Here is a 21,240-nt window from a genome sequence, read left to right as displayed (position 1 = left end):
TGAACGTTACATTGGTCAAGTTCCCACACGTTATTCTTGTAAATTAATTGCAAGCAGACGTTGTACAAACGCAAACAGCAAATTATGTGAGACTGATAACAGGGTGGACATTTTTAGACTGAGGTTGTCACATACAGTATGGGTTTACATTGACTAGCAACATGATTCAGTTAGAAAGCTGAATACTGTTCATACTGAGCATATTGTTCGACAAATATGATTTAAAAAAAAAAAAGGTTTTATCGATTCATATGCAAAAAAAAAATCTGAATTCTCACGGTATTTGTGTGATTAAAAGTTAAATATGACATAACTGTACTTCAATCAATCAATCAATTAAAAAAAATCATTGATTGATTGATAACTTTACTTAATAAGTAGATTGCACTGGACTCAAAAAAAGTAACATTATAAACAATTTGAACATTTAATTCAGTGATTCTTTCACGTACCACTAGAGGGCACTCATTTTATTTTGTATTATTTCGTGATCATTTTGCCATCTGTTGTAAATAAATATATTTTTTTATGATCTTTAAACTATCAAATTAAATGGGGCCTCTAAAAAAGTAAAAAAAATGTAAATGTGTATTTGTGGACTGTAATAATTGTAAATTTTTTGGCATCCTGTCTCGTAAGACAATGGAGTTTGTGCACATATGGCACAAAAATACTACCAACGACAACAATAATAATTATTAAGTGTGGTTAAAATTTTTTTTTAAAATTAGGAACTTTAATGTGTGTTTCTAGAATAGGAAGTAGATTTTTTTCATTTAGCGTGGCTTCCCCTTCTTAAAAAAAACACACACACAACAAAAAAACTCAGCTCATCCTATGAAGTTTCGTTGAGACAGACAGAAGCGGACAGATGTTCATGCACAGTCAAATGATTGCGGGTGAGTCCCATGTTTTTGGGGGGGTCGGTAGAATATATATTCTTGGTATTTTTGTTTTAACCTGATTTTTTTTTTTTTTTGGGGAGACTGCTGAGACAAAAAAAAAAAATATGGATGATGTATTTGATCAATATGGTTATTAATATCTTTCAAGTTGTTCTGCTGCTGAGTGCCGTCGGCGTGCATTGCTGCAACGGCATCGCAGCCGCGGAGAACTGCAAACCAAGTGGCGAGGTAAGTGCTCGAAGTATGATGTATTTGTGTGTAGAAAGTCAAATCCTCAAGATGATGTATTTCCAGGTGGAGTGTTTCCACCCAGCGGCGCACCTGAATGCATCCGCTCCATTCCGTTTGGAGGTGGCTGCGGGTAAGAGACTGGTCATCTCCTTGGAGGGACTCCATGGATGCAGCGAGTGCAGTTTGAGCAGAGGATCGCATGCCGTACTAGCGACGTCAGTTGTTATTTGTTTCACTATAGTGCATATGGGCAAACGTCTATGCCCAAGAGACATATTTGAATTTTTTCAGACAAATGGGTAAGGTCGTTTATGGATGAATTAAAATATTTAATTTTTACTAATTATATAATTAGCTTTTTTTTTTTTTTTAAATATTATATTTTATTAATGTAGTTATAATTATTTTATCTCAAATCAACTTTTGGCATTCAAGTGAATGTAAATGCCATTAATTTGTTCCAGAATTAAACTTTTTTTTTTTAAAAGTACATTTTGACTTGTGGTACGCCCAACTTGGCCACTGGGGGCAGTGCAAAACTGTTATGCAGAAACAGACAAAGAAGAGTTTCACAACTACTGCAAGTAGCTCAGTAAGTTGCAGTAATGGTAATTGTTTTTTTGCAGAGGACAAAGAATATATGCCCGTGAGTATTGCTGCTCTTCGTTAGCCCGTCTATGGGGTTTCCCGTTAAGTGTTAGCATTGAGCTAATTGCTTAGGCAATGTTATGTGTTTGCTTTAAATACCAAATTCTCTTTGCTTTAAAGTTTATTTTAAGTTTGAATTTTAAAAAAATCAAAAGGGCTACATTAATAAACAAATATGACAGGACTCTTGATAACATAAATTAATAAATACCTTTTTTTTTTGTTTTTTTTCTTCTTGACAGAAATGGCAGCTCCTCCATGGTCTTGCCAGAACTTTCTGATGAAGATTCTGGGCAGTACAAACTCAGATGTGGGGCTGAGTTGTCATCGGTCTTTGCTCTACATGTCGCCACAAGTGAGTGCCGGCTGCGAATCAGTCAATCGTCACTATCGTCACTGTATAACTCTTTTTTTTTTTTCTTCTGGGGTTTGTTTTCCCCTTAGAACGTCCCACAAAACCTCGCCTGACGCTGGTCCGCGTTGACGATGCAATGAGCTCCCCGCATTTTAAGTGTACGTCTGAGGGTGTCCCGCAGCCTATTCTGAGGTGGTCAGGGTAAGATTTTTTTTGTCTACCCGGCCTGCAAGGAAGTCAGGAAAATTAACCGCTACACTGTCAGAAACATCCTTTTCGTAAAAATTTAACCGCATTGTTAGAGTTATTTGAAACACAGTAAAAACATTAAATATACACATAAATCAACAATAAAGTACATTAAAACCAATACCAAATTATTATTATTTTTATTATTTTACAATATATTGTGAATATTTTTTTACTCTTCCATCGAAATAACAAATGTAAAAATTTGGTGATATCCCCAAAAACTGTTGACAAATAAAAACTATAATTAAAAAGTACACAAAAGTATATTTCTATCTGTTTCAGTTTTGCAGCAATTTATTAAGCAAAGTTTTATCATTATTCACAAATCTGAATAGAACTGTGGGTAAATGAGCTTTTTTTTTCCCAACATGGCCCTGGTTGATCTCTTTTGCTCTGCTGCCACCTGTTGGCCGTGTTTGTAATAACTACAATTTCTTCAACCGTTCTCTGCAGTTGAGAGGCTGCATCAAAGCCGTCTGTATGATCTAGCATTAAAAAAAAACAACTAAAGACACTTTAAAATAGAACGCATTTATACGTTTTTGGGCGCAAATTAGTTAACATATTATTATTATTATTAAATAACTATTATTACAGTTATTTTTCTCAAATATTAGCCCTATGTTTGAAAAATGAAAAATTTTAAACTTTGGAAGTATAAACACACGTTTTTGAACGTCCCACAAAACCTCGTCTGACTCATCAGGTTACCACATTGACTAAAAATGTGTTTTCTTTTTGGACAGAATGCAAGATAAAGCAGTAGCAGGTGCGGGAAGAGCCGAAAGCACAATCACCAGCGTTGGGTTCACAAACAAACAAGTGATGTGTTGTGCTAGTAACACCCAAGGGCGAGAATGTTCGCAACTCTACGACTACGGTGACTAACCCTTCCTGTTACATTTGTTTCAATGAGCCCATGTGATATTCGTGAGAAAAAATTCATTCCACTTATTGTGTGCGTTTTAAGACTTAGAGAGTGACCTGTTGAAGAAGGAAGAAATCTCCAGCGTGATTTTGAGTCCCGGGCAGCCTCTCCTGCTTCGCTGCAGGATCCAACGCAGGAGGCAGCGATGGGCAATGTGGGAAAAAGACGGCCAACGGTTGACGTCCAGCGCATTAGCGTGCCCTGCAAAAATCAAGGAGGAGGTTGCGGCGTCATCGCACGTTAACACAAACAAAAACGCCATCTCCTGACGCCGCCTTTTCCCTCCAGATGTGCATCCGAAATGACACGCATGGGAAAGACTGGATGGCTTACTTGTTCGTCGACTCGGTGGACGCCAGCCACGGCGGCACGTACGCCTGCAGGAATCAAGACGACGCCAGCAAGTCCGTTAACGTCAGAGTTCAGGGTCGGTTTTGCCAAATTACATGATAATAACGTCCATTTGTCACGTGCTAGTTGAAATTCCTCGGTCTCATGTAAATGTAGTGTACAGCTCTAAATGACCTCAAATGTGATTTTTTTATTTTTTTATCTTCAGCGGAAGATTCCCTCTCAGTGAAGTTGGTCACAAGAAAAATTCTCCCAGCTGAGGAGGCATCCACAGCATGTTTACAAGCGCCCGTGTTTTACCACCCTGTGCTGCAGCACTGCGTATGGGAGACGCCTGACGGCGACGTGTCCAAATGCGTCACGGAGGACTGGGTCACAACGCACAGGTAGAGCCAGAGACGGAATATCGCTACAAGGGTGGACAATATCATTCAAGCGGACAAAATCCTGCGCAAACAACAACATTGGGCAGCCAATATCACTTTGGATTAAACAAAAAAAAAAAAAACATCTTCAAATAGCGCTACTTACTGCTAGCAAAGACCCCAAGTCACCATCTGAAGAAATTAGAATATCACCTAAAAACAATCAAAATGAGGTTTAATACGAAAATCAGTTTGGACCTGGCCTTCCAAAAAGTTTTCTTGCATGTTTGATGAATCTACAGAAAATACACTCTAAAAAAAAAGTTGGATCAAAAAATAATCCAATTTGTGAATGGACCGATTCATTGGGTCAATTTTGACCCAACTTCACCAAAAATGGGCTCTTTTTTTTTGCATAAAATAACCCAACAAAATTGGGTTTATTTGTAAAAAAAATAATTTTAAAAATCCACCAACAATTTAAAAAAGTTGTGTCGAATTGACCCAAGTAGTGGATCTGTCTATTTTTGGCTCAAATTGGGTTATTTTTTTACTCAACTAGCCCAAAAAGTTGTGTTGTGTCCTTTTTTACCCTTTTTTTTTTTACCCAACCGCTTTTAGCGAGCACAAGTAATTGAAATAACCCACAAAACACCCCCCCCCCCCCCCGAAAAGAAAAAAAAGTTATCTTTTGTGGGTTATTCATTCAACCCAGAAAGTTGGGTCAAAATGAATAACCTAAAATGTTGTGTCTGCCCTTTTTTGACCCAACCTGGATTCTTTTTGAGCTAACCGTTTTTAGAGTGAAAGTACCGTACACAAATAAATGAAATAACCCATAAAGCAACACAATTTTTGGGGTTGTTTTGTCATTTTGATCTAACTTTTGGGTTAAGTGAATAACCTAAAACTCAACTGTTTTTACAGTGTAAAGTCATATAAGTTTCACCTGCTTGAATTTCACAACTGGGAAAAAGAAATTCGACAACAACAGCAAGAAGCCAATGTAAACACAATCAAGGGCCTTGGTGGAGGTAATAATATTTGTTGTGTTCTGTCAGCGCGGTGAAGCTGTGCGGTGGAATTAAATCAGGAGAATACAAGCTATACGTGGAGGCGGGTGGACAAAACAGAAGCAAGTCCGTCTCTGTTTGTGTTGTAGGTAAGAAACAGATGGAGTCTCCAGAAAAAAAAAAGAAAAAGAAAAAAAAACAGATGAAGTTAAAGTACTCACAGTCTGTACTTGAGTAGAAGTGCAGATGGCTTTTGTAAAACAAAACAAAAAAATGTACGTAGGCATAACGTAATAGTCACCTGCATATATTCTTTATCCTCTGTAAAGAATGACAAATGTAGGGAGTAAAAGTGAAAAAATGTCCAAAAAAATAAACATACATGAATCCCTTTCATGCTACAGACGAACCAAAATTCAAATTCCACGTCATCAACCACAACAAAAGCATCAGCCTCCAGACAGCCAGCGCCGTGCCGGCAAATTACACATGGATGCTTTGTTTTTCCGGCAACGAAAGGTACGCCCGTGTAATGTCAACTGGCTTTTCGTCACCCGCGACACATCCCTGCTCTTTTCCGATTATGACAGCTGCGAGGGTCAATCCCACTGGAAAGAGGTCCCGGACGCCCGGCAAGCCGCCGAATGGTGCCGGAAAACCATCGAGAGCTCGACCAGTCGAAATGTGCCGGATGGACACTACTTGAAATTTTGCCTGGCAAACTCAGTCGGCTCCTGGTGCAAGGCCCCGCACCTGGAGTTCTACCACCCGCCTTCCCTGCAGACCTCCAAAGATGTCCTGGACGAGAACGACAGAAACACGGCGCTGAAAGTTAGCAGCGCGATCCTCGTGGTTGGTTTGCTGACCGTCAGCGCGGCGCTCATGTACTTCGTCAAAAAGAAGGTGAGGCGCGGCGCACGCTTTCAAACGCGAGCGCGAGCGGCTAACGCTCAAATATCCCATAGAAACCCCAGTATCAGCCCCAGCTGCAGATGATCCAGATGGTGGGCCCCAATGATAACGATTACATCTACATTAACTTCAAAGACTTTCAGTACGAACAAAAATGGGAGTTTCCCAGGGAGAACTTGGAGTTAGGTTCGTATCGCTTACGTGATTTGAGTCGGGTTGTGCGTATGTCAAGCTGGTGCCGGTGCGATCCTCAGGGAAAGAACTGGGCTCCGGTGCGTTCGGCATGGTGGTGCAGGCCACGGCGTACGGCATCAAGAAGGCCGGCGTGTCGCAGCAGGTGGCCGTCAAGATGCTTAAAGGTCGGCGTTTGTCTGGTACGACGTCACGAGTGACTTCAAAATATGAAGAAAATGGTCAGATTTGCATTTCTGCTCGCATGCAGAGAAACACCAGGAAGTGGAGAAAGAGGCGCTGATGTCCGAACTCAAGATGCTCACGCATATCGGTAGCCACGCTAACGTCGTTAACTTGCTCGGAGCATGCACGGGATCAGGTGCGTTTACTGGACGGATGTTGTGTAATGTTGCCTGTACTGTTAATAAAGTTTTTTTTTTTAAATGATGATTTCAATCACAATTTCAATTCCCAAGTTTGGAATTTCCCTTGTTCTACGCAGGCCCCATATATCTGATATTCCAGTACTGTTGCCATGGCGACTTGCTAAACTACCTGAAGAACAGCAGCGAGCGCTACCACAAGTCAGCAGTGGACGCCTTCAACTTGGACCGCGACAATAGCCTCTATCGCAACCTCAAAAATTCAACTATGTAGGTTTTTGTTTCTTTTAATCTATCTGTGGATTTTTTTCGTAAAGTGGAAGTCAACCGTAAACATTTCTTGACAATAATATGTCATATGTGACCTCACTAGTCGTTTAAACATGACATTCTGATTAATATCACATTTTTTGGAATATAAGTTATGAAACAAAATCCAGCCATTTTTTTTTTATCCATGTCAGGGGCCATTTTGCCACTTGCTGTCGACTGAAGATGACATCACAGATGCTCAGGACTCAGGCAACGACCAATCACAGCTCACCTGTTTTCTGAAGCTGAACTGTGATTGGTTGTTACCTGAGCTCTGAGCTACTGTGATGTCATCTTCAGTCGACGGCAAGTGGCAAAATGGCCGCCCCCCTAAGATGGATAAAAATGGTTGGATTTTGCTGCGTAACTCATATTCCACTAACACAAAATCAACCAGAATGCTATATTTAGACTAGTGGGGCTACATAGAAAATATTATTATCATTTTTTTAAAATGCCTTTGTTGCGCGTTATTATCAGCATGCAGGCGGGCACTTTGGACAACTACATCCCAATGCACCCTGCCTCCACCGGGGGACAAGAGGACGTCGGCCTCCTCTGTCCCAGCTTGGACGACGAGGACTGTGTTGAAGGTCAGTGGGTTCCTATTTTGCACAACACAGATGATACCAGGCACTCTTTATGCTCTTTCTGCAGACCCGGAGAACTGTGACAACGGACAGACGGACGACCTCAAGGCCCTGACTTTTGATGACCTGTTGAGCTTTGCTGTCCAAGTGGCCAAAGGCATGGACTTCCTTTCCTCTAAAAATGTAAGTACATACATTATATGATGATTGTGATTTATATTCTTTATCCTCTGCGAAGAAAGTGCTACAACGGAGCTAAGACCATAAAACAGTATGTCCAGAGCCATATGTAGAGAGTTTGGCCAACTCGGTTTCAGCAGGGTAACAAGATGGCGTCCATATGTCATGTGACCGGCAGTTGACCAATCACAGCGTGTCAACTGCTGGTCACATGACATATGGACGCCATCTTGTTACACTGCTGAAACAAACAAATTGGCCAAACACTCTCTATATGTGGCTCTTTGTATGTCTGTATGATACTGCTCCCAGGTGGCCACTATGGGAGCAGCACAGAGTCCATTGAATTAAAGTTAAAAATTTGGAAAACTGCTTAAATCTTTACATTCTATTTAATTATACAGCATTATAAAGTGCTATTTGATCTCAAGTGTATCCATCGTGACCTGGCGGCTCGCAACGTGCTGGTGACCAAAGGCCGACGGGTGAAAATCGCTGACTTCGGATTGGCGCGGGACATCGACAACGATTCCAACTACGTCGTGAGAGGAAACGTAAGTCAGCTGTTTTGTTTTTTTTCTCCCCTTTGCCGACGCTTTAGTAAAAAAAAACGACTTCTGCCGCCCGGCAGGTGCGTTTGCCCGTGAAGTGGATGGCGCCGGAGAGCATCTTCCAGGGGATGTACGCCATGAAGAGTGACGTGTGGGCGTACGGCATCCTCCTGTGGGAGATATTCTCTCTGGGCGTCACCCCGTACCCGGGCGTGAAAGTGGATCACGGGTTCTATTCCATGATTCAGAGAGGATTCAAGATGGAGTGTCCTTACTACGCTGACGAGTCTGTGTAGGTGTCGTCAGCAGGTCGTAATAGAGAAACAGAGTTTTTTTTGTGTGTGTTTCATGCTTGCTTCTCCAGGTACGAGATCATGTGCAAATGCTGGGCCCTGGACCCCGGCGACCGACCCTCTTTCTCCAAATTGGTGAGCTTCATGTCGGAACATCTGACCGACAGTGAGGAGAAGGTACGTTCATTTCTAATCCGAGGCGGGGACTAGTGCGCTCAAGGGTCACGTTAGATTTTGGAATAAATGATTCACTTTTTGACACGGACTCGCTACCGCTTCCGATAACGGAGCACCTTCTGCTTTCAGCTCTATCACAACACCATCAACCAGACATCGAGCGACTACCAGAACGCGTCAGCAGTTTTGGATACTTTCGAGGGCAAGATAAAGTTGGATGAAAAAACAACCAAAGATGTCCAGTGATCTAACAAAATAATCATTCAGTGCATCCACACGTTTTTTTGCAGTTCAGTAAAAACAAAAACCTAAAAGAGGAGCAACGACCTTTGCCAAAGCCAAAAATTGTATTGCATTAGTCTGAATTGTCATTTTTCACTTTGCGTATATACTTGTTAATGTGCATTCATTTTAGAAGGTTGCATAAATTTAGTACAAATTTTAAAAGAAGAATTATTTACTGTATTTTTGCTTTTGTATTTTTTTTTTATTTACTTGAACCATCATCTTTCAGCTAAAACACACCTCATACTATGTTCTCAGATGTAAACTAAAATTACATTCAACAAGCACCAACGGTGGCCATACGGGATTAAAAAAAAAAAAAAAAGGGGAAGGAAGATTTTGGTATTTTATGAGGCAGCTTCTTGGGTTTTAAATGTGAAAATATGTTTGTTTCACCATGTAAGATTGTTGTTTTTGTTTTGTTTTTTTGCCATCAAATGTTTTTAATATTAACCCATTTTTTACACACTTTTATTGGAGCTTTAAATATTGTGAGTTTGAATGTAATGTTGTTTTATGTTTGTTTTTTCAGCCCAAGCAATAAACCTGCAATAAAAATGCACTTACTCAGAGACTATGTACTTGCATACTACTTGATATGTATTTTTAGCTATATATTTTTTCTTAAATATTTCAATAATTTAATAATTGTTTTATAGTCACAGTACAGTATTTGCATCCAACATTTAGCCTTAGAAAAAAAACTGTTAAAAAAAAAACAATAAAAAAACTAACTGAATCTAGCTGTGAAAAAAAAAGGGAAAAAAAACATTCTTAACTGACACTAGCTGTTTTTTGGTTTGTTTTTACTCGCCTGGCTCGTTTTATAAAGCTAAATATTTCATTTAAAGCAAATTATTCAGCCAAATTTTGTTTGCCCCTCCTCCTAGCCGTAGAAAATTGTATTAAGAAGGCGGGGAGCACGATTCGACCTGAAAACAAAGACTTTACCAGAACTGACCAATCAGCGGTGCGAGGCTACGCCAGAATGACAGGCAGCTTGGCCAATGACTGCATAAAACGGAAGTACGATGCCAGCCAACTAGCCAATGACGACAAGCATCTTCTTATTTGATGACTGCTATAGGACGACCGCCATTTGCCCGGGCAGTAGTTTCCTTGTTTCCAACAGATACAACTGGTATCTGACTGATTACAGGCTACAGCCTTATCGTTTTTTAGCTGGACTTGGCGAACACACGAAAATCTTATTATCTCCGTGTAACGAGACAGTTTTGAACGTAGACGTACCTACGTAGCGATCGCTGTGTGCACAATATCACACGTCGACACTGTCGCCATTTTGAATGTGGCGAAGTGAGCTCGAAGAACAACATGCCTCATTCGTGTTCTTCCTTGAATTGTACCAACCGCTTTACAGCCGAAACCAGAACACGTGGGATTACTTTTCACAGGTAAAACTGAACTCTGGCTTTAAACAAGATGTATTTGGGCATAATAACAATTTTGCGGCTAATCCCGTGCAAGGTCCTTGAATTCCTGCGATGAAACTAGTCTCCAACTAAGTCTTTCCTATAGAACAAAATTTCTATCGAGGAAAAACAAATACTTAATCGAGCCAAACATTTAAAATGTGAAAATCGCCACGTGTGTGCTTACTGTTCTTAAAAGCACCCAAACGATGATCGTTGTAGTACCCATGATTGACCTGTGAGAGGCAGCACGGGGTGGGGGTGGGATGTGTGATGTTTTATTATTTAAGTTGATTTGTGTAAATATAACATTTCTGTGCTTACTTTTAAGAAAATTCTCATTATTATTTTTGCCTTATTGTTGGTATGTGTTTCCCCCACTTTAGTTGACTTTTCTCATACAAATCTAGGTTTCCCAAAGACCGAGTGCTGAGAAGAAGATGGGAAAAAGCTGTCCGTAGAGGAGGATTCAACTCCAATACGTCGACAATGCTGTGCAGCGAGCACTTCAGACCGGAGGACTTTGACAGAACAGGTCAGACAGTCAGGCTCCGAGTCGGAACCGTTCCTGTCTGCTGTTACAAACCTCCTGATAATACGGTCGGTGAATCGCTAGGATGTAAGGATTGCAACATTGGAAGCAACATTACGCTGAAAATGTTGTTTACTTTCCCCCTTTCTGAATGCGAAGGCTCCCAGGATGTCTCAGACCTCACAGAAGGCGCGGGAGCCCCTGCCAGTAGAACCTCCGCAGCCTGCGCCCACACCTGCACCCTTGCCCACTGTTGTGAGTATAAAGTGCGAGGCGCAGGCCTGAAACGACCAATCGAATAATATATGTGTAAAAAGATGCGTTTAAAAAAAAGTCGGGTTTTTTTTCTGATTTAAAAAGATATAAGGTTGGCCGATTTTAATTTAATTTAATTTAAGAAAAACATTCATGCACTCTATGGCCCGTAATTGACGCCGAGTCAGCCAGTTGCTAACCCAAGCTAACAGTCGCTAATGGCACAAAGTGAAGTGCTCGTTTTGAAGGCATATCCAATTATCTTTACGTCATGTTTGGTTTGACAGTATACTTTAACTTGGAAAAACGTGTAAGTCAAAGCGTATAATGATTTCTCGTTTCTACTAGGACCATGCCTACGCTTCAACACCTAATGAGCTGAGGGTCAAACTCACTGAAGCCCTGGCAAGGGTGGAGAGTCTGGAAAGAGAAAAGAGGAACGCCAGGGACAGAGAGAGGAGAGTTAGGAACACCGTGAGTTGTCTTCTGGAGGACCTCGAGGTGAAGAAAATCCTGAATGACGAATTGAAAGAGCGGCTCGATATATACTCAGGTGAAATAGAAAATGACAACATGCTGTGTATTTAAAGTGGAAGTCAACCTTAAACGTTTCTTGATAATAATATGTTTTATGTGACCTCACTAGTCTAAACATGGCATTCTGATTAATATTATATTTGTGGAATATGAGTTATGAAGCAAAATCCAGCCGTTTTGATCCATCTCAGGGGGCGGCCATTTTGCCACTTGCTGTCGACTGAAGATGACATCACAGCTACTCGGGGTGCAGGCAAAGACCAATCGCAGCTCAACTGTTTTCTGAAGCTGAGCTGTGATTGGCTGTTACCTAAGCTCTGAGCTACTGTGATGTCATCTTCAGTCGACAGCAAGTGGCAAAATGGCCGCCCCCTCAGATGGATAAAATTGGTTGGATTTTGCTGCTTAACTCATATTCCACTAACACAATATCAACCAGAACGTCATATTTAGACTAGTGGGGCTACATAGAAAATATTATTATCATTTTTTTTAAAAAACGCCTTTGTTGTTTTTATCCATCTTACTTGGCGGCCATTTTGTCACTTGCTGTCGACTGAAGATGACATCACAGCTGCTCAGGGTGCAGGCAAAGACCAATCACAGCTCAACTGTCTTCTGAAGCTGCGCTGTCATTTGGTTGTTACCTGAGAACTGAGCAACATTGACATTGACAAAATGGCCGCCAAGTGAGATGGATAAAAACAGCTTAACTCATATTCCACTAACGCAATATTAACCAGAATGCCGTATTTAGACTAACGTGGCTGCATAGAACATTATATTGTCAAAAATGAAAAGAAAAAGCTTTCTTACCTGACCCGCAAAATTGTAGCTGTCATGATTTGACCTGTAAACAAACAAAATGGCTGCATGAGCACTTTGACAGAAATAAAGAGATGAAAAAGTGAGACAGGAAAATACAAACTTAGTGAAAACTTGACCATAAGTATAACAATACTTTCTCTCACTTTAAGACTTCCACGAATTTTGAATGCTACTCAGGAATTTTACCCGCCCTAACTGAATTCCAGATCTTCCGGTTCACCTGCTGTCCAAACAAAGCCACCAATACACCAAAGAGCAGAAGGACTTTGCCGTGACCCTCCACTTTCACGGGCCGAAGGCGTACAGCTACCTGAGAGAGTGTCTCCACATTAATCTCCCGCATCCGCACACCTTGCAGAAGTAATATTCTCATTATTTGAAGACTCGTTTTCGCTAACATGATTTTAAACGGAGTCGTCAAATATTACCGTGACTTTGAATAAATAAGGAAGTTGAACGTTTGCTTTTTCATCTCACCAAGGTGGGTGAGCTCCGGACAGGCCAAGCTTGACCTCAATAAGACGCCGGACTCGCTAAGACAAGAGGACGCCGCCGCGAAATATTTAGGTAGTGTGTTTGTCTACATACACACAAAACTGAAAATAAAATATTGCATAATTGTCAAGGTATTTGACAAAACATTAACCGGACGGCTCGAGCTGGTCCTTGTGTGTCCAGAGGGGACGTTGGACTTTTGAGGAATGATTGTTAGAGACTTTTCAGGTCATCAAGCAGCCGCCAACGACAACATGGAGCTCTCCCAAGTCAACGCGCTTCCCTACGAGGAGTTTGTGAACGTTTTCGGCAACGTGGTGGAGAAGTGTCCCATCGTGGCGGCCGCCGTGAGCTCCCAGCGTCCCTTCGCCGACCTCGACGCCTTGGAGGCGGCCATTTGCGACTTCGTCGACGCTCTGTCCGACTCGGGTGAGTCGATGATTATTTGATAAAAGTGACGACATTTAGGAGTTGTACTAAAAATGCTGGTTCGTGTCTCCAGGCAAAGAGGGGATCCTGAGATGCCACCCGGACCTCGCGTGCCATGACCTCCAGGCCGGCACCTTGACCGGAGAGTCCATGAGCGAGCAGGCCGGCGCCGGCTTCGACGTGTTGGGCGTGGAGGAGGCCTACACCATGTCCTGCTTGAACGAAGAGTACAAGGAGCGCTTCGGCTTCCCGTTCGTCATCTGCACCCGCATGAGCGACAAGGCCCGCATTTTCCAGGAGATGCGCAACCGCGTCGCAAACGGGTTCACGGAGGAGAGAGAGCACGCCATCGAGGAGGTGAAGAAAATCTGTCATCTGCGTCTTCGGGACCTCGTGCGCACTGACGACGCGGCACAGTTTTAAATTGCATTCATTTTGTAGCATGAGGTGGCGGTTCAAATGTTAAAAATGTTAGGGATTTTGGGCTTTCATGTGAATTTTTCAACTAGTTGTGCAAAAAGTACACGCGCGTTCTAAAGTTTGGAGATTGTCAAATTCATCCCTCCTGCATTTTAGGTTCATTCTGAAATTTCCCCCAAAAGCCCGACTTTTTGGGAGGATACGTTGACGCTACAAAATATTTTTTTGGACGTTGAAAAATGTACAATTCACATTAACATGAAAAAAAATCATAACTGACCTCAAGTATTAACATAACCCAAGTGTATATTTGATAACTGTGTGAATAAAGTTTTCCCTCCATGGTTTGTTTGTTTGATGAGTGGCCATTACACTCCAAAGCTCCAATTATTTGTATACAACAATTAAAAATGATATAATTTTTTTAATGTCTTACAAGGGAAGTTGACAAGGTGAATGATTGAATATAACATGGATAATGGTGAGAAAATATGATTTTTGTAAATGCAGTTATTAACATTGGAGATTGGATGATACTGTCGCTACTCACCTACCTTTTGTAACTTTTGGGTTAACGTCACCTCTGAGTTTGTTTAAAAAAATAAAAAAGTTGGTCTAAAATTGATGATTTGTCGCTCATCTACAGAACGGGTCCTTAAAGTACTGCCACCTTGTAATGTGCTGTCCTTGTCGGTGCCCGATTAAAAACGCGATAGTACGTGATTAAAAACGCGATAGTACGTGATTAAAAACGCGATAGTACGTGACTAAAAAGCAACGCGTTAAAGTAAAAATAAATATAAAATACCCACACTGTTACATTTTCACTTTTTTCACCTCTATATTTTAAATAAACAAATCATTGGCGTAATTTGAATGCAACTCGGAAACGACTGGCATAAAGTAGTCCAGTACATCAATAGTCACCATGTCGTAAAATGTGTTTACTAGAACAGAAAACTACAATATTTACAAGATTGCTGTTTTTGTAATGGTATTTACATAAATATATATCACATATGCCAACAAGAATGATGAGTCAATAAATATTGTCGCCACTAGGAGGCAGGAGAACAATTTATGAAATATTACTTCACACGTGACGACGGAGATTTTTTTTTTTATGTACAGTACATTTGAATCAAGTTATCCATATGAGTACTGTATGTTAAAGTAGCTAACAATAATGTTCAAAGTATTGTCCCTCTCAGTTGAATTTCTGCCACACTAAATAACACAGCATTACACGTGTGTTTAAAACATAGTTTTCTCTTAGGAAGTCTGCTTATCTTAATGCTAACCCACAATGCAAAATCCCATTGATATGCTAACATGTAGGGCCTAAGAACTTTTATTTCCGTTTGTTTTTATACAGTATTTTGTTTTGTATAGGATGGATAGATAAAACAATACTCACAGACATATACATGTAGTCTTTATCTATGGAAAACGAAGTTGACAAGGTGAATATAACGTGGATGAAATGGTGGGAAAATAATTAACTAATATAATGAAGTTTTTTTTTTTTAATACAGTCATTTATTAACAACACTGTAGTACTCACTTACCTTTTGTAACTTTTGGGTTAGTGTAAATGTCACCTCTGATGAGCTTTTAAAAAAAAAAAAAGGTCTAAAATTGATGATTAATCGCTCACCTACAGAACGGGTCCTTCCGTGAAGTCCTCCCACCTTGTGCTGTCCTTGTCAGTGCCTGATTAAAAACACGCGATTGTGCGTGACTTTAAAAAGCAACGTTAAGTTCAAAAAAAAAAACGGTTACATTTTCACTTTTTTTGTGCTCTATTTTAAATAAATCATTATTAACGTATTAAAATGTAACACGGGAAGACTGGCATAATGTAGCCCAGTACATCAACAGTTCAAACAAATTGCAAAAAAACAAAAACAAAAGAATAATAAAATGTATTATTTAATAGAGATCAGAAAATTATGTTTATATGATTTTTTTTGCTGGTATTCCCAAGAAAAAAATACATCACATGCTATGAGCTTTATGAAATAAAACCACTGTTTTGATGAATACAGTTTTTAGTTGTTTTTTTAGGTAGGACAGTGGTGCCTTGAGATAGTGCTGTATGAGGCAGTGAACTCATTTCACAACAAGCAGAAGATTAGCAAATATTGAACAATTCATCATACAAGAGGATTCAAGCTGTTAAATGTCCAGTTGAAGGTCTGCCACACTAAATATACAACAAACACGTACATGTCCACTTAGCTTAATGCTAACCCACAAGGCAAAAACCCCACTTACCTGCTAGTAATTAGCATAAATAGTCAAAGTTTTAGAAGCAAAAACACAAACGATAAACAAAACAATACTCACAGGCTAACCCCTAATATTGCGGCATCATACTGTGTTAGTATAGTTAGTAAATGTCCATTCTTCTTCATTTGTGCCTAATGTAAAGTATTATACTGCCTCCTGGTGGCCAAGATAGGCACAATGAATTGGATAGTAGCGTTAAAACATAATGTACAAACTGTTTTAATTATCCACAATTTATTTATTACTCTGTTTTAAAAAAAATACAATATTAGATTATTATTTGTCCTTATAAAAAAAAATCATATTTCAAGGCACCACTGTAGAGTGTGAACAGTGTGAGAAGTGGCTAGACTATGCTAACAGTTAGCATATAACGGTGAGCTTGAAATTGAATTGAATTTAAATTGTAAATATTAAACAGCCTTGACATTCACGATTGTACATCCTGATGGAGCAGACGTGATTTCATTTTTGGCACATGCCCACCCCAGGATAATCGTTCAGAAACATCTGAAAAGTGGGCAAAAAAAAAGCAAAAATGCTCCATGACGATCTTTCTTATTCAAAAAAGTGTTTTCTTTTGGTCCAGGGTTTGGCGCTCCGGGGAGAGCGGGGGCGAACCCCCCACCGCCGCCTCCCCCTGGTCCCCGGAGGTGACGGCCGAGTCCTGGTCGGGTTCGCCCCGCCTGGCCCGCCGCCGGTCCTCCTCCTTTTTCCACTTCATACGTCGGTTCTGGAACCAGATCTTGATGTGGCGCTCGGTCAGGCTGAGGGTGAGAGCCAGTTCCACGCGGCGAGGCCTGGAGATGTAGCGGTTGAACAGGAATTCCTTCTCCAGCTCCAGGAGCTGTGCGCGCGTGTAGGCCGTGCGCGTGCGCTTGCTCTCCTCGGCCTCCGCCATCATGTAGGGGCCTGGACAAACACAGGCGGTTCCGTTCGGAATCATTAGTTAACTAATTAATTGACAAAATTAGAAAAAATGTATAATAAACAAAACAAAAAAACTGCGAATATGCAAACACTCGTGTGCCGAACCGCGAGTAAGCGGGGGTTGACTAATCAACTTGAAACCTATTTTTTTTTTTGAAGATTCGTCTGACTATCTGGCAATCAATTTTTCCTCTTACCAACCAATCAGAGGACTTAAAAATGTTGCCGTTATTGTGGCTGCTGCTGCTGGGGGTGAATTTGAAATCTGATTGGTTAAAGAAAACAATCCCTTTTAATATATCGGCTAGCTCAAATGATTCTGAATAATAATATTAAAAAAACAAACAAACACAACAACGACAATAAATCCTTATATCTAACATAGTAGCTAATGGAAGCAGTGTAGCAAATAAAAACAATATTCTTAAAACATAATTCATATTTGACATACCGTATTTTAGGCATATTTAGGCCTATGTTTAAACTCAACAATCAGCGACATTTTGGGACTGGGATGACAATCGATTAGCACAGGGGTACCTAATATTGTGACACCCGAGTGCATAAAAACAAAATGAACAAAAGACAATTAACACTGTTAATATAGTAGCTATACGAATTATATTTGTATTGAAATCCTCATTTATGAAGCCATTTCTCCAAAAGAAATAAAAGAGTAGCCTACCGTTTTTTTTAAAGCACCTAAAATGTTGCACAGTATTAAGCAGCATCAACATTTTTTATATACGTTATTTTAAACGCTTAAGTCTGCAAAAATAGTAATAACTAGTTCTCTTTTTTTTTTTTAGTCCTATTATAATACAAACAAGTGCATGCACATTTTCTATTATGCAGGCTTGAACCCAATATACGACCATATTGTAAAAATGATTATAATTCTGATTTGAAGCCATTTTATATGATCAAAAAGCAATTTATAGTTTTATTTAAAAAAAAAAAATCTTGTGCACACAATATAGCTAAATGAAAGTTCATTTCAACTGAATTTGAATCCAATTTGTAACACAAATGGCAAACTTTAAAATATTTTAAATTCATTTCGAAGTCACTTTTGATGCATGTAATAAAAAAAAAAGACATAACGCTGTAGTCAAATATAAACATTTTAAAAGTCCATGTAGCCTATGCAAAAATAATAATAAAATAATGTGAATTATAACGCATATATATATATGTAAATGTAAAATAACGATAGAGTCACTTTTTTTTTTTATTAAACAAAATGATTAATTATTAACCTTTTGTGACGATAAGAAACAATAAAAAAAATCTAATGGACCTTCCTGGCTTTCATTAATGGCCCGACAAGGTTAACTGCTCGTAAAAACGATTCCCTGTGAGTCACTATTAAAAACAATAAAAACATAATAATAATCATGTAATAAGCGAAAGCTACCTGTCCACTGCGCCTTCCACGTGTGGGAGTGAGCTTTGCTGCTTTTCATCCAGGGGAAAGGAAGGTGAAAGCGGCCCTGCGAATCGTCCGTGTCGCCGAAGGCCGCGGCGGGCGTAAGCGGAGGCAGCGGCGGGTGTTGGGGCACCTGACTCGGGTGCGGCTGGTTCTGCTGGTGGTGCAGCAACGGCATCCCGAGCTCCTCCCGCAGCGGGAGCCCGTAGGCGGACTCCGCCAGGCCGTCGGCCGCCTCCAGGGCGCCTCCCGCCGGGTAGCCGGCCTGCACCTGGCGGCTCATGTAGAGGCAGGGCGGCGGGTTGTGGATCTGGGCGAACTCGTCCGCCGGGTGTGTCGCCCTCTGGTACGCGCACGAGTCCTTGAACGGGAGGTGCTGGTACGCGTGGTTGTCCCGATGCATGGCTGCCGCTCGCTGCAGGGCCCCTTGCCCCTGGCGTGGACCTTCTCCTCTGCTGGCTGCGCCCACTTGGCGTGTGCGGGTGTGCCCGCGGTCGGGTCACGTGAGGCGGCAGCGAGGCCAGCCATTGGCTGAGAGGTGCATTCGCTAAATTGAACAAAGTAAATACACGCACGTGCGGATTCGCTGGAGCTTCATGTGTCAATCGGGATACGTTGGATTTGATGGTTCGAAAGCTGCGGAGTCACGCAATTGCCTTTTTTCTATTTTGCAGTTTTGTTTTATTTTCTGGGTGGGGAATCCCGTTTTCCGTTTACAAGGCATGTTCAATGTTCGCCTGAAAAAAAGAAAAAATGGCAACAATGCTAAACAATACAATTCCAATTTATTTGTTGACAAAAAGTTTGTCACTTCCAGATCTGATTGGGAAATTAAACAAAAAAAACACACATACTATAAGGACCAAAATAAAATCCTTTGCTCACACTCAACTCTGGTTAACGGCTGAAACTATTGGAAACACAGGAAGTAAAATCCCTTCAAAATAAAACGGGGAACGGCCTAAACAGCCCAATTCAAAGTCCTTTATGCACAATTTACGTCAAAATTGGCTCCACCTGAAAGTCAAACTAACTGCGATGGGAAACAGTAAGTTAAAGCCTTACAAAATAAAACCAATTTCCAAAATAAAGCCATTCACAAAAATGCTGGTTAGTTCAACTTCTGGTCGAGAGATCATCCATCCAGCCATTTCCTTAACCGCTTGTCTTCACAAAGGTCACGGGGGGTGGGGGGGCTGGAGCCTATCCCAGCTGGCATCGGGCAGTAGTCGGGGTACACCCTGAATTGGCTGCCAGCCAATCGCAGGGCACACAGAGACGAACAACCGTCCACACCTCTGGACAACGTGGCGTGTTCAATTAACCTGCCATGGATGTCTTTGGAATGTGGGAGGAAACCGGTGTACCCGGAGAAAACCCACGCAGGAAGTTGAAACCTTACAAAATAAAACCAGTAACAGTGCTAAACCATCCAAATCACAAATCTTTTGTTGGCGAAAAGTTGGTCGGTTCCAACTTTGGTTGAGAGATGAAACCAACGGAAATGGGAACAAAAGACAGGAAGTTGGAACCTTTCAAAATAAAATAATTCAAATCACGCTCCTTTGTTCCCCCCCAAAATTTGTTTTTTCGAATTTGCCAACATTAGGCCTGGTAGCACACAAGACTTGCGCGGGCGTAGCCGTGACGCCGATGTGAACGGCTCATTTAACAGCACTTAGCGGCTCCGAGGCGACGGCGGCAAACATGAGGCGGCGCACTCGCGTCGCGCTTACTGGTCATTAGTCTTGCTTTATGTACACTACGCGTTAGGCCCCATTAAGCAAGGCCTCTCCTGGTTAGCCGATTAAGCTGGAACTCAATTACCGTCTTTGCGTGTGTGTCAACTGTGAGCACTTTCGTGCAGTGACGCGTCCCAACATCTCCGTGCCCACTTCTGTAATTAATTCGGCCTGTTTTACTGCCACTTCTCCGGTTCTTCCTTCCGTCTTAGACCCTTGTGAAACTAAAAAATTTATTTGATTTAAAAAAAAAAAAAAAAAAAAAAAGTCATCTAACCCATTCCTAGTTTATGAAAATCAGGAGTAAGGAGGGGGAGGGGAAAGTAAAATATTGACTTTTAGGTACTTCTGTACCCTTTCTAGTATACGCACTTCCTAGAGTTGTTCAACAGCGACAATAAAGCGCTCAGTATCTTAATGGGGCTCTCACACGTACAATAAAAGCGAAAGTGGCGCGACTGGACGCCAATCAGCGACGGGCCGGGCGGCGTTTATATTTGAACATCCTTTCGAAGAGGAAGGAAACAGTTAAAAAGGAAGATGTCTTCCACGTGGATAATGCGAGTTATGGGGCGGATGACTTTTAAGAGACGCCGCCGCGCGGGTCGGCATTATAGTGTGAAAGAGTCACATTTATACGACTACATCAAACAATAAAGTGTACACAAGTCAGAGGAGGGGGCACTTTTAACCATCTGTCTGTCCTTAAAAAAAAAAAAAAAAAAAAAAAAAACACAAAATGGCGGTTGGTGTCAATGTCCTCTCCACAAAATGGCTCCATTGTCGTTTCACATCAAAACTACTTAAAACAAGACACTTGACTCGTTGAGCCATTTTCAGCAGTAAAAAGTAAATATTTTGTCTATAATTAATGCGGTAACTTCATTATTTTTCGTGTACAATTAATACTTAAAAAAAATATATATCTACTTGCTGTCGACTTAAGATGACATCACCTGTGCTGAGGAAGTAGGTAATGACCAATCATGGCTCAGTTTACTGACCAAACCCAG

The 21,240-nt window shown here is 41.0% G+C and overlaps 3 protein-coding genes and 1 long non-coding RNA gene across 6 annotated transcripts; 2 read left to right on the top strand and 2 right to left on the bottom strand.

Moving 5' to 3' along the window:
- The first annotated feature begins 848 nt into the window (after positions 1-848).
- Positions 849-9,477, top strand: LOC144039980 (receptor-type tyrosine-protein kinase FLT3-like). The gene is made up of 22 exons (XM_077553697.1): positions 849-899; positions 1,054-1,133; positions 1,200-1,351; positions 2,027-2,139; positions 2,229-2,340; positions 3,138-3,271; positions 3,362-3,540; positions 3,608-3,746; positions 3,879-4,056; positions 5,097-5,197; positions 5,453-5,567; positions 5,639-5,951; positions 6,014-6,146; positions 6,215-6,319; positions 6,403-6,513; positions 6,637-6,787; positions 7,310-7,422; positions 7,487-7,602; positions 8,031-8,153; positions 8,231-8,442; positions 8,515-8,620; positions 8,750-9,477. Exons 1-22 carry the CDS (start codon positions 872-874, stop codon positions 8,864-8,866), a joined length of 2,931 nt encoding a protein of 976 aa, XP_077409823.1. The 5' UTR covers positions 849-871; the 3' UTR covers positions 8,867-9,477.
- LOC144039993 (uncharacterized) lies at positions 5,335-16,236 on the bottom strand. Of its 2 annotated transcripts, XR_013289597.1 has the most exons (5): positions 16,184-16,236; positions 15,492-15,547; positions 12,479-12,512; positions 6,162-6,352; positions 5,335-5,846 (listed from the first exon to the last, which is right to left on the bottom strand). It is a non-coding gene; the product is annotated as an uncharacterized LOC144039993 (long non-coding RNA). The 2 variants fall into 2 exon arrangements; XR_013289596.1 differs by having other exon boundaries at positions 5,335-6,352.
- Positions 9,982-14,181, top strand: urad (ureidoimidazoline (2-oxo-4-hydroxy-4-carboxy-5-) decarboxylase). Of its 2 annotated transcripts, none has more exons than XM_077553707.1 (8): positions 9,982-10,320; positions 10,749-10,938; positions 11,030-11,125; positions 11,474-11,678; positions 12,697-12,850; positions 12,972-13,057; positions 13,226-13,414; positions 13,488-14,181. In XM_077553707.1, the coding sequence occupies exons 1-8, from the start codon at positions 10,241-10,243 to the stop codon at positions 13,835-13,837; spliced, it is 1,350 nt and encodes a 449-aa protein (XP_077409833.1). In that variant the 5' UTR covers positions 9,982-10,240; the 3' UTR covers positions 13,838-14,181. The 2 variants fall into 2 exon arrangements, with proteins under 2 accessions (XP_077409833.1, XP_077409832.1); XM_077553706.1 differs by having other exon boundaries at positions 9,984-10,320; positions 13,214-13,414.
- A 452-nt stretch (positions 16,237-16,688) lies between the features above and the next one.
- On the bottom strand, positions 16,689-18,888 carry pdx1 (pancreatic and duodenal homeobox 1). The gene is made up of 2 exons (XM_077554628.1): positions 18,474-18,888; positions 16,689-17,038 (listed from the first exon to the last, which is right to left on the bottom strand). Exons 1-2 carry the CDS (start codon positions 18,886-18,888, stop codon positions 16,689-16,691), a joined length of 765 nt encoding a protein of 254 aa, XP_077410754.1.
- Positions 18,889-21,240: the final 2,352 nt, after the last annotated feature.

The sequence above is a fragment of the Vanacampus margaritifer genome, chromosome 20 (genome assembly GCF_051991255.1).
Source record: "Vanacampus margaritifer isolate UIUO_Vmar chromosome 20, RoL_Vmar_1.0, whole genome shotgun sequence".
In the NCBI taxonomy this organism is placed as follows: Eukaryota; Metazoa; Chordata; class Actinopteri; order Syngnathiformes; family Syngnathidae; genus Vanacampus; species Vanacampus margaritifer.
The sequence above is the reverse complement of the archived record's forward strand: the minus strand, read 5'-3'. Positions and strand labels throughout refer to the sequence as shown.

Excerpts from the sequence above, each read along its gene's own strand:
- pdx1 (XM_077554628.1), bottom strand. The coding sequence starts at position 18,888 with ATGCATCGGGACAACCACGCGTACCAGCACCTCCCGTTCAAGGACTCG. Across the intron at positions 17,039-18,473 it reads GTGGAAGGCGCAGTGGACAG|GCCCCTACATGATGGCGGAG; the intron begins GTAGCTTTCGCT and ends GTGTTTGTCCAG.
- LOC144039980 (XM_077553697.1), top strand. The coding sequence starts at position 872 with ATGTTCATGCACAGTCAAATGATTGCGG. Across the intron at positions 1,352-2,026 it reads TCGCATGCCGTACTAGCGAC|AAATGGCAGCTCCTCCATGG; the intron begins GTCAGTTGTTAT and ends TCTTCTTGACAG. Across the intron at positions 6,320-6,402 it reads GGCCGTCAAGATGCTTAAAG|AGAAACACCAGGAAGTGGAG; the intron begins GTCGGCGTTTGT and ends GCTCGCATGCAG.
- urad (XM_077553706.1), top strand. The coding sequence starts at position 10,241 with ATGCCTCATTCGTGTTCTTCCTTGAATTGTACCAACCGCTTTACAGCC. Across the intron at positions 12,851-12,971 it reads CATCCGCACACCTTGCAGAA|GTGGGTGAGCTCCGGACAGG; the intron begins GTAATATTCTCA and ends CATCTCACCAAG. Across the intron at positions 13,415-13,487 it reads CGACGCTCTGTCCGACTCGG|GCAAAGAGGGGATCCTGAGA; the intron begins GTGAGTCGATGA and ends TCGTGTCTCCAG.